The 12,263-nt window shown below is 40.4% G+C and overlaps 1 protein-coding gene across 1 annotated transcript in view; it reads right to left on the bottom strand.

Moving 5' to 3' along the window:
* Window positions 1-11,393, bottom strand: part of MPHOSPH9 (M-phase phosphoprotein 9) — a 24,726-nt gene extending 13,333 nt beyond the window's left edge. The window contains 11 exon segments of the mRNA XM_031555963.1: window positions 77-458; window positions 461-512; window positions 1,287-1,412; window positions 1,788-1,894; window positions 2,777-2,867; window positions 4,761-4,884; window positions 5,869-6,386; window positions 8,579-8,668; window positions 9,679-9,829; window positions 10,511-10,643; window positions 11,110-11,393. Coding sequence (XP_031411823.1) covers window positions 77-458; window positions 461-512; window positions 1,287-1,412; window positions 1,788-1,894; window positions 2,777-2,867; window positions 4,761-4,884; window positions 5,869-6,386; window positions 8,579-8,668; window positions 9,679-9,829; window positions 10,511-10,617 — 1,748 coding nt within the window. The 5' untranslated portion in view covers window positions 10,618-10,643; window positions 11,110-11,393.
* Between the last annotated feature and the right edge of the window lie 870 nt (window positions 11,394-12,263).

The raw sequence follows: 12,263 nt of genomic DNA, 5'->3' as shown, positions 1-12,263 counted from the left end.
GTAGCAATGCACAGCTATTTTCTAAGCTTTGAACTCTACTTTTTAAAAAGCAAAAACAATTAAAACAAGAACTTACTTTGACATTATCACAGGATCTTCAGCAGATGTCACTGAAAGACCGTGGTCTGGTAAACTCCTGTCACCACACTGAGTAACAGAGGATGGAGTCAGAGTCAGTGTTTCTTCCTCCTCAGTGTTTACTAAAATATCACTGTTAGCATCAGCATATGTCACTGGAAAGGGAGAGCTGGCCTTGTCTTCATTTTGGATTGGATGATTTTTCCAGAAGTCCAAATGCACAGCTCTGCTGCTGGCAGGATGTTTTGGAGAATCATCAAACTGAGACAAACTGCTTGTCTGTGAAAATGAGTCTGTGTCACAGTGACTTGAAAATCCAGGATCTGCCATAGAGTCTGGAGAAAAAGGAGTACTCTCTTCAGGAATATTGAAAAACAATGTCCTGGATTCTGTTGACCTGGTTTCATATGCAGGGTTGGGTCCAATGTCAAGATCTAGGAAATAAGTTATAATGCTAAAAAAAAACCCACACATTTTAACTTCTGTTCTTGCAAATGGAGTTACTCTGAAGGCATTACTCATCCATGTAATGTACTGCAGGAATTATACTGAATATTACTACAATTATTTGATATTGACAAGCAACTGCAGAGGAGATGTGTAACAGCTTAGAAGATGGCATACACACTCAGAAGTCTGCATCTTGTTTCTGAGTTTCCAATAGCAATAAAAGACACATCTAGCATCTGTAGCTGTCCAGAAAACTTCGAGACTTCAGTTCTATATAAAAAAGAATTAGGATGTCTGTTTGCAGGTTGAAACAATAACTTTATATACAGTTACTAAAATTGCTTCATGGATTACATAGACAAGACACCCACACACGCAAGCAAAGATTGAAAACTGTATCCTGGAAGTGGGTATAGAAATAGATTTCTTAAAGAACAGTTTTACAGGCTATGCCTATTTAGTTTTATGGGTAGAAGGAACTTGTCTTGTAGGTAACAGTAAGAAAACCCTGCTTCTGCAGCTGCAGTTCCACGTGTGCCCTTGCACCATCTTCAAGGTTGTGCTGCAAAGGAGCTTGTTCATCCAGAGTATTCTTAGAGGTTCTTCTCAGCTGGATCACTTCCCAATCTCGTTCATCACACAGCTGCAAAAATTGCTGTTCCAGCATAACACTGGAGGTGGCAGCAGGTGCCAATTAATGGGAAAACAGCCATAACCTATCTTCAAACTGAGATATGAAACATAGATAATAACTTTACCTCTGGTGGGTGACTTGTCTGAGAAGAAGGCATAAAATTCATCTCTGGCAGCTGATTGTTTTCCCTTTGTCTTTTATGATAAATATCCTTCAGTGATGATGGCTTCATTTCATCAGCAGAAGACAACTTAAACAGGCAAAATGTATACATCAGTCTTTCTGAACACAATCCTCTATCCCCAGTGAGGTAAGTAACCTCTGGGGGGGGGGGAGGGAAGGGGGCATAGGGGCTAACGAAACAGCTCAGAATGGGGACAGACTCTGTCCACAGCACCTAATTTGAGCAAGTGTTTTTAACGAGGTGAATATGCCTTTAATATACTAGGCAGTCTCTTTGTCCCTTACACCACTTCTTTTTGATGAATAATGAAGGAACAGAACATGAGACAGAGGGAAAACAAAGGGGGCTTCACAGAAAACTTCAGGAGGGCCGATTCCACTGAAGCAATGAGCAAAGATGACAAACAAATGTAAGACAACTCCTAAAACATGCAAAGTTCACCTGGTCTGGTGATACTTTAGTGGAGAAAACATCAGCAAACTCGCTTCTGAAGTTCTCTGGTAAAGAGTGATACATCTCCTTCACATCTAGTTTCCAGTATGAAAGTCCTGATGAAAAGAATCATTGGGGAAAACAATTACAAATTTCAAAGTCTCAGATCAGGAATCCCAAAAAACATTAGTAGGATGTTACCCTGCCAGCTAACAAGAATGATGTACTCGTTATTTGCATCCATTGCTTAATGATTTTATGAAGTATTTGTTAGCAGAAGTTAAAAAACTTTCAAACCAAAGCAGAAGCAATATACATAATCAGTATTACATCACACAGCATCACTAACCTAAGGTATAGATTTGTGAAAATACATGAAAATACATGGATATTCTCCTAAGTGTTTAAGTTTTATCCTCATTTACCACAAACTGCCATATTTCTAACAGTTCCTGCATAGCACTTAAGCCTTACATTGCCCAAAGAATAATCCTAGACAGAAATTTGATGTTACCAACTCTTCTGTTTGATGCTCAGCCACACTCCACAGTATGCAAAGAGACAGACTACCAGGACTGAGAGATGTGTTTATTCACACAGCTATGGAATCATGGAATCACGCCCCTGGCTTACAGAAATTCTGCTTCTATTATCATGCATTCCTGTGATTGCTAAACAAATGATATTAATATCTTAAAAGGTCATTTCATCTCCCACCACGACTTTAACAGCAGTTATGTTACAAAACCATGTTAAATACAAAACTCAGCCTTGGAACACTGAGGAATTTGAAGAAATGTCCCAGATCTGCCAGCAGCAACACAAAGTTTGAAACAAGGCTAAGAGCAGCAGAATGATCTCACACTAAAAGATATCAGCTTCTCAGGGCTCAGACATCCCTTGGCTCCCTGTAATTATTGGAGGTGTGCTCCAGTGAGAGTTCTAAAAACAAAGAATTCGAGAGAAAAGGAATTTCAAGTACAAGATATTGAGTATACCTGAAGCTTCAGACACGATAGAATTCGGGCTTTCAGATGGCTGATTGAGGTAAAAAGTGTAAGGTGGCAAAGCAGCATTGGTAGAGTCTGTCTAAAATTAAAAAGGAAAAAAAGTTTATAACAGAAACTGCACAGTAAGGAAAAAAGAAAAAAGGGTGTAACCATAAAAAAAATGGATGTAAATGTTGTCAGATCATTTTAAAAATGAGATTACATTTAATTATGCATCATGACCCTAATCTATACAATTTGTATGCCGGGCAATTTCCACCAAAAGGGGAACCAAGCTAAGCCATGTAATTAAATAATACTGACATTTTCTAATTCCCATGACAGGCCACTTGGGAGCATTCCTGAGTTGAAGTGTTACACAAGAACACATCTAGACCTCCCTGCTCCTTAAGAGGCACACTGAGGAATGGCTTATCAATGAAGTGTTACTCTTTCCACACCCTAAGACTGGAATTTCTTACAGTCAGCTGTTATGACTCCACCTACCACAGGTCAGGAGGTAAATATTGCCTATCATCATAGATAAACAAGATACTACATCCCCCCTAAGATAGTGCATATTCTCCTGCTCTTCACTCCAAACTTGCTAAGCAATCTCCCCAATCATAGAAGCAATTCTGACAAAGTTGGGAGCAATAGGTGGAAAAAAATTTGCTACAATTCTCCTTCTCAGTAGTCCAAGGAAGAAACATCGTTGCCATTATGTGCTGATACAAGAGCAACTGACTAACGGCACCTTGCTTTGAAACACTCATCTCATCTCACACTGCTCTTTTCTACCCTACCCAGGGCTTTTTGTTCCATCACAGCTGCTTAGAAGACACACAGCTTGGCAAATTCGTACAGCTCAGAGAACTAAAGTAGGACAGTAACCACTGAGCTAATGAAATTAAGTAGATTAAAAAAAAAAAAAAAACGTAAGCCTAGAGCTTTTCATCATTTTCCATGAAGTAGATTTTCACCTCAAGGCTATTTTGTCCCTTTTAATGTTTTTATTTAGGTATTCTCCTTTGCCTAAGGAGGGAAAAAGGAAAATGTAAGAATTCAATTGCTTTCCCTTCAAAGGAACAAAAAGATAGAGGCTTATTCAAGATCTGAGTTTCTGGCACTAATTTCCTCAGGCACCCTCCTGAAGCTGAGAGAAGAAAAGAGACAATCCACAGCAGTAATTAGACTCTTGGTTTGAAATATCCCTTTAGAGGAACACCATATTTCCACTGACAATTGAAGCAGATGAAAAAAGAGCAAATCTAAACAGCTACTCTCACCCATTCTGGATCACCCTCAAAAGTGACCACAGGAACAAAAAGAGACCCTGCCTTGAGTAAATGATTCATATTTTCTAGTTCTCCTATTCTCTTGTAGATGGAGCCATTCACAGTTTCAGGAATTATTTCCTTAAAAATAGCATAAAGAGAAAAGTCTGTGCTGATTCATATCCTCTGAGTAATCCCAGAACTTCACAGTTACATGTATGATGAATGTTTGGACAATTATGCTGTATCATATCTTTTAAGGTCAGAAATGTTTTATATGGTTAAACATCTATCCCAAAAATAATCAGATTTGTGAACACAAAGAAAAAAATAGAGAAGAGGCAAAGGGATACAACAAACTCGAAGTCCTCTCGTTTGGAGGGCACCATAAGTTACCACCATCTGAAGATTCAGTTGGGAATGTGACTGCTATCAGTGTAAGGAAACATCTGCCAGCAAGACAAGCTAAGACAAAATCAAGGCAAGGAATAAAATAAGTCAAAATAACAATGTTAGTAAGCATAGGATGACCCAAGAAGTAAATTCTGCTCACAAGAACTTCAGACGTGAATGGGAGCAGTGCTACTCAAGTGCTTAAAACTAAGTATGAAAGCATATACTGAATCAGAACATACAACTCCCCCCCAGAAAATATCTGAGTGACAAGATTAAAAACTAACACTAAATTAAAAAAAAAAAAAAAAAAAAAGACTTACATTCTCAAGCAGTGATTTCTTTGCCTGCTCGTCTCCTTGCACAGAGCTCACTTGCACTTCTTCTGTGTTCACTCTTTTTGGTTGGTTTTGTTTCAACTTTTGTGCCCACGATGTTAAAGATTTACTGGATGGCAAGCAACACACAAACATACCATAAATACATATTCCCCACTGTAATGGAGGAATAATCCCCCCAGGAATCAATTTCCATAGAAAGGAAGGAGAAAATATGCATCTCAATGGCACTATCACCTATGTCGTACATTGAGATAACACAGCCCCAAACCCAATCCTCTAAAAGCAGGATCAGTTTCAAGGCATACCACCAAAACAAGTTCATCTTTACCAGCCTCCATTCTTCCAACAGCGAGGAAGTTTTACCTCCACAAAATACCATCAAGGATTCACAGACAACGTGCTGCCCGTAAGAGCTCTGGTATTGCCCATGTTTATATGAGGCCACTGGCTTTATACCTCAGCCCAGCAGGGATAGTAAAGTACACTGTTAAATTCTGCACAACCAGAGAGTATTTGGACAGTGTTACTGACCAGTGTTACTGACCAGCTACTTCATCTGCAACTGATCTCAGCAACAATCTATTCACCTACTGGACAGAGCAGAACAGACGAACCAAAAATAAATCAACCAAACAGGAAAAGACACACAGTAGGAAAACTCACACCTTTGAGTGTTGCCTGATACAAACTACTACTGCAATGCATGCATATAAACTAGCAGAGAAGTCTGGATACAACAGCAAAATGCCATGTAAGGTTAGAAATCAGCACTTAAAATTCCAGTGCATAGATAGAACACTATGCAAGCTGCAGCTCAGCTTGTATTTACAGTAAGAAGCAGACTTTTGTATTTTTCCTCAAGCATGACAACAACAGATAAGCATCACACACGCAAATATGCATCACCCAGAAATGTCAAGCTAAGGAAATGTATTGGACTACTAAGCAGAGGGCTTGGGGGATTTTTGTGCAGATTTTTCTTCTAATTCTTCTTACCATCAAGATGCTCCATTCAATTCTTAAGTGTTTCTAGTTACCAACAATGGGGACTGTATAATAAATCAGGAGACTTGGAAAGTTTACTACTTACCTGTTTTTTTTCCTGCACTGATCTTCATTCACCTTATGTTCAAATTCAGCAGGAAAACCCACAGCGCGATTCCTTCCTGCTGAACAGTCCTCTGTTTGTTTTAATAGAAGTTCTCCTGTACGTTGAATGCTGCCTACAGCTGCATTACTCTGCAATACTGCTGCATCACCCTGTCCTTGTGCAGTGCTCTCCATGCAGTCTGTGCACTTGATAACATCATGAGATTTGCTAGCATTCAGCTCAGAGGCAGACAGGGTGCCGTACCCACTGGTCATGGAAGCATCGTTTGCAAGACATTCCTGATAAGGATCAGAGGCATTTGGATGCAGTTCGATTTCATTAGATCTAAGCTGATTGACAATGCATCCATTTCCTTCAGAGACTTCAGAATGCATCCCCATTTGACTTTCTAGTGACGAGAAGGCATCTGTAGACTTCCCAGGCAAACTCCTGCTCTTGCCAGTGCTCCAACTGCTGGTCTGCAATTTCACTAACTGCCTTATTTCATTCTGAATCAGCTAAAGAAAAACAAAAGGGAAAATTCCCTTGAGATCGTGCTCTAAGTCACAGTTATATTTTGATGTAATTTCAATTCACGTTACTAGTGAGAGAATTGGAGTACTTATTTAAAATAATCCCTATTTTTCAATGCGTAGAGATCTCATGCATGTAGTAGACAGAATGCATACTGTGCATAAGTAAAAGGTGAATGGTAACAACTCCCAGTTCCAAGCAGAGAATTACAGTTTCGAGCAGTCATTTCTCAAAGCAAAAAACAGTGCATGCAGGTATTGGCTGCATGCCTTTAGGACATCAGTTATCCATCAGCCACCTAAACAAATCCAAGATATCTGGGTATAGCATGAGAAGTGGATGAAGTCTTAGGCTAAATTTAATTCTACAAGAATTTATAATTTGGGTTTACAATTTTGAAGATTGTAAGGATGCTTTAATGGAAGTATAAACCATTACTCTGTTACACTAATAGGAATAACGTACCTCTGTAAGATTATTTACATAAAACTCGGCTTCAAAGTAACTGATTGGTTTGGTATCTGAGAGTGGAGCAAACCTACAACGAGATCACTTGAAGAGATCTAACAGGTTATTCAGTGTGCAATGCCTACACAGAATTATTTCAGTGTCTTAGATGAGGGCTGTGCGTGTGTTGTTGTTTTACAGCTGTGCAGTTATACTGAAACAACTACATTTCTGTCAAGGGCTACAAAAAGCCTTCATGCCAGTGCCCATGGAGGAGTCCTTTGGCCTGGAAGTTGCCAACGTAATAAAAAAGGCTTAGTTTCAGAGAAACTCCATGTAACGCTTGTCTGAATGAAGCTTGGCATGTTTGACAGACTTGCATTACAATTAATTCAATTTCAGCTCAGTCTTTCAATGAAAAAAAGAAAATCAGGAGTGGAGTTTCGGCCATAATGGAGGTTTTTGGCGATTTCAGTCACAAGTGCAGCAGCCATTTGTGACTTAATTCTGTGATTTAACTCTGTTGAAAAAGGTTGAGGAGGGAGGAAAAAAAAAAAAGGGAAGAACAGAATTGTTGAGGAAAAAAAAAAAGATGATTCTCTGCTGCCATTTAATGTTTGTCATTAAGGATTATTAATTTTGTCTATTAATCTTATTAGAATGTGTTGAATTTCCTGTTTTTTATTAGGTCGCCTGCGTACTGGTTTGTTAGGAATAGCTCCCTCTAGTTTATCACACAACTGAAATTAAGTTATGGTCATTGATCTTTGTATTTAGTGTGGTAATTCACACAGCTGCTAAGCCCCTGCTGATACCAAAATCAAAACTCTTCCAGAGGTATCCTTTCCTATTAATAAAGACAAAAAACAGCAAAGCCAACACAACAGATTAATCAAGACTACCATAAGCAACAGGTGAATCAAACCACTACATTCAGAGGAAAGAAATACAGGGTAAGGAAACACTGGTGGGACAAAACCAACAGAGTGGGAGAGGAAAAAAAAAAAGGCAGAAGGGGAGAAACAGGAGATAGGATAAAAGGACAGTACCTCTTGTTAACTCACTTCAGGAACTGTTGGTTACTACTAGTGCAGAGGGCATAAGGGGAGGGAAAAACAGCAACCAAAATGATGAAGACATTAAGTATTTTGTATTTACAGAATACTGTCTCTTATGCATACATATACATTCCTTCTGGCTTCATTGATAATTATGCTTCTGCAAAAAACATGAACCATCATGTATGTCAATTTTCATTCTCAGAAAGGAGAATGTTGAACTAAAACGTGAAAGAGATGCTCAGCTATCACAGCAAGTGCTTTTTCCTATGCTTTACATTGTCTAGATGAGGAAATTATCTTTTCTTATCAGAAGAAAATTGTATTGCCTCAAGATTCCAAATGATACAGTTACCAAAAACAGCTTGTGCCCAAAAAGTCCAGTTATCATGAGGGCACCTGAAACCATATGCTTGTGAAGACAGATAAATAAGCCAAGAAATTTCACTGCTGAAACGGTTCCTACCAGTTACATTTTTAATTAGCCACAACTACCTCAAATATTCATCCTGTAAACTGGCAATCCAGACATCCACTTCCACTACCAGCCTGAATTACAGGCCCAGCACACTCATGGGGAAGGCTGGGAAGTGGCAGAGGCCATACTGTAGGGAAAGAAAGAAAAAGAGACATTCAGCCTAACCTATCCGCATGAATAAATCATTACTTACTTGGATTTGATGGTGGAACTGTTCTTGCTGGGCAGCTATTTGTTCCTGGCATTGTTTCTCTACCAGTCTCAACAGCTGTAGCCACCTTGCCTATTTAATCACGAAGTAAAACAATTAAAGCACGATCATGTTGCACCTCTCACCTTTCATTCTAGCTACACAACAGCTTTGCAATATTATAATTCTGTGGTGGACATCATACAAACTTTTCACAACAGCACTGGGGCTGTGTACCCCACAATCCATGCAGTTCCCTATCGCCTCAGTCAGAGGAGACAGCAATGCCACACCACAGACAGAAGAAGATCCCTCTACACAGAAAGGTAGTACGTGTCTACCATTTAGTTTGATTTTTTTAAAACTTAATAAGAGAAAGGAGTTATTCTACTTAAGTTCAATGACTTAAAAGCAGAAAGAGGCAGCAAGAAAGTACAGCCCAGTTTTTGTAATGTTGAAGTCTAAGAAACAGAACACAGACGTTTACATTCTTGCCTCGGATCTGTTAAAGAGCACCAAATTAAGCATCTGTCAGAAGACATTTTATTGGACCACAGCCAGAAAGCTCAAAAATTCTGCAAGAACAAGTCCATGGTGTGGAAACTTGATGTTCCCTACAGAGGCTAAAAATAATGATCAAATATAAAATAAAAGAGGGAAAAACATTTAAAAAGGGCTTGAGCAAATGAGCTTACTGTACATGAATTACTACTTTTGTGTTGTTCCTAATCTGAAAAACTAATCTACACTTCTTTACAAACTGAATGAATAAATGATAGAAGGGAAACAGTGTCATTCTTAGAAGAAAAAAATCAACTCATTTCCAGGATCACTTCAGTGTGAAGTGCTGCAGTTTTAAAGGTATCCTAATACTGAAAAAAGCAGAGTACCGTTACTATAAAACACTCATACATAAGAAAAATCACAACAAAATCCATCTGTATGATTAGTTCACAGCATAATAACTGGATCTGCCCCATTAAAGAATAAACATTTATATTATCCCTTACTGCTAAACAATACCACCGTTAGATCCACCTTCCAAAATGCAGAGCAGATACATTAATCCATTTATTTCTTTTTCAATAAGCCTTAACAAGTACCTCACAGTCCTTCACAGTTTCAGACTCAGCATTCCCACTGTGCTGGATATCTCGCATGTAGGAGGAGAGCAGCTCAACAGAAGCAGCAACTAACGAGGACCTGGTATTCCCTGAGTAACCAGAAACTCCACTGGGATTGGCTGAGGGGCTCCTAGTGAAACACGAGGAAAACTTCAATTATTTATGTGCCAGCTGTCCAGCAGCAACGACGATGCTACAGAACCATCAAAAATTACATGCTTAATTTACATTGTGATCCTAATCAAGCTGAAAAATAAAAGTGCTGTGTTCAGAAGAACGTTCTTCAAGAAAATGCCAAACTGCTGTGAAATGATGAGTTACAAAGTTCAACTCCACAGCCTAGTTTTGAGAAGCTGCACCAGTAAGCAACGTACAGTTCTTAGAGCAAGTCAAGAAGAACCTCTCCTGATCTGGCAGGTGGGCAGCTACTCCATATTTGCCCTCCTTATTCAGTGGAAATACCTTGGGCAATGAATAGAAAAACAATTCCCTTTTTCTAAGCCACTGTATTCTACAAATGACATAAGGTACTACACGGTCTTTACAAAGAATAATCCCTTCTAACTTGACAAGAGTGTTTCCCCACTCCTCCACTCAAGGAGACATGAGGCAACAGAAGTCAGTAAGTTTTTAAGGATGATTTAAGTCTTCTTTTAATGAGGCTTTTCTTCTTATCAAGCATTTTATCTGCAATTGTAAAAAACCTGAAATATATTGCAATGCCACCATGGTAACAATGCTAGCAAGCATACTATCTACACAAAGCAAAAATATTAAAAATATGTTAGGAATTCCTCCATCATATCATTACCTGTTACAATTCAAGTTACAAACAGAGCTTTGGGTATTTTTGACATCAGAGTCTGCAGAAGATGAAGAGATCTCTTCCACAGCATTCACCGAGTCATGACTTTCCATATCTTAGATCCAAGTATGATTATACTCTGCAAACATGAAAAATTAAATATCATTCTCCTATTAAAAAATAATAATAATAATAAAATCACTTTGTAGTTTGGCGAAACAGAATTTAACTGAAGAGGCAGTTCTTTCAGTCAAACCACCCCAGGGCACACAGCATTCCAAGAAGAACTTCTCTCCCTTGCCCCCAGCTATGCTCATTTTTAATTTTTTCCCCCCACACATTATGCTTGTTTTATTATTACTGCATAACATTAATTCAAAAAAGCATTACAACTGCTTGACTTTTTTTTTTTAACCAATTAAGCACAAACCAAATTCCCACATCCTAAGTACATATATAAAAAACACTTGTGCGTTGGTCTCACGGCACCCAAAGCAGCAGTTTACAAGAATGGCAGCATTAAGCATGCTTCCAGTTTCAATTTGTTCATCAGGAACAAAAGAACTTGAAACACATACATTAATCAGTTTTTCTACAGTGCTTACTTCAGCATCTCCTGTGCCCTGGTGAATCCATCCCATGCTCTACACTGCAGGAAAACCTTATGATTGTTTGTAGAACAAAAGGAAGCATTAAGAAACGTCATCCTAGCAGCCTGTGGTCATACAGAGAATAAATCCTCGTTGCCTTGCAGCAGCCCAATACCTTCAAAGCACAGCCATTCTTAACAGGGCTTACAAGGACACGCTGCTGACTTTCACGGATTTAAGCTTCTGTTATTTGTAAGTACACCAGCACATCTCACACTGATAAAGTGTAAAAACTCATTTCTATCAGAAGGAAACTGCTGGACAGCTGTCCAATTAATCTCTGTCCTACTGCTAAAGCGAAGCAGGCCATAGTAAAACGCTCTGTTGGCAGTTTGCTACTTGAACTCCTCAGAGTACAGCTTAAAATGCAAGAACTGGAAGGAAGTTATCACGGATACACACGTCCCTTTGACAGGGCTTCCTGGGAGAAATGGAAGCGAGGGAGAAAAGCTCATTTCTTCTTTCTGCCAGAGCCAGCAGTGCGAGGACACGAAGGTCATCGTGCAGCTGAGGTGGGGGGCCTTCAGACAGCCCGAGCTGAGAGCACGGTGCCCCAGCTACCTCAGCAGACGGGTGGGCCTTAGCTGTGGCACAAACTCGTTTCATAACCTCATTAGAAGCCTGCCCGCAATGAAACATACAGGGAGCTCTAACAGGGCCGAGAGCAGCTCAGCTGTCACCTGCTGTTTCCATAGCACAGCACAAGCCTCCGTTCTGTCAAACCCCCGCACGGAGGAGCGGGATTAAGTCAGCCGGTAGGTATTGAACTCATCGGCACGGCTCCGGGTGCCGGCACGGCCCCGGGCTCCGCCCCGCTCCCCACACAGAGCGCCTCGCTGCCGGGCCCTCCCCGGGACCCCCGCACCCCCCTCACAGCAACCCGTCTCTCTGTCCCCTCAAGGTCCCGTATCCCCTCTCGCCACCCAGTAATTGCCCCTCTGCCTCCAGCCCTGCCCCATTCCCTCCCCTACCCCCGCCCGCAGCCCCCCAGGCCCCGATCCCCCCTCGCCCTCACCCGCCGCGGTCCCTCCGCTCCGTACCCTCGAGGCCGAGCGCCCCCCGCCCGCCACCGCTCTGCCTCTCCTCACGCCGAAGCCCCGCCCCCGCAC

The sequence above is a fragment of the Meleagris gallopavo genome, chromosome 17 (genome assembly GCF_000146605.3).
Source record: "Meleagris gallopavo isolate NT-WF06-2002-E0010 breed Aviagen turkey brand Nicholas breeding stock chromosome 17, Turkey_5.1, whole genome shotgun sequence".
NCBI lineage: Eukaryota > Metazoa > Chordata > Aves > Galliformes > Phasianidae > Meleagris > Meleagris gallopavo.
Note: the sequence above shows the minus strand (reverse complement) of the source record. Positions and strands in the feature narration are given on the sequence as shown.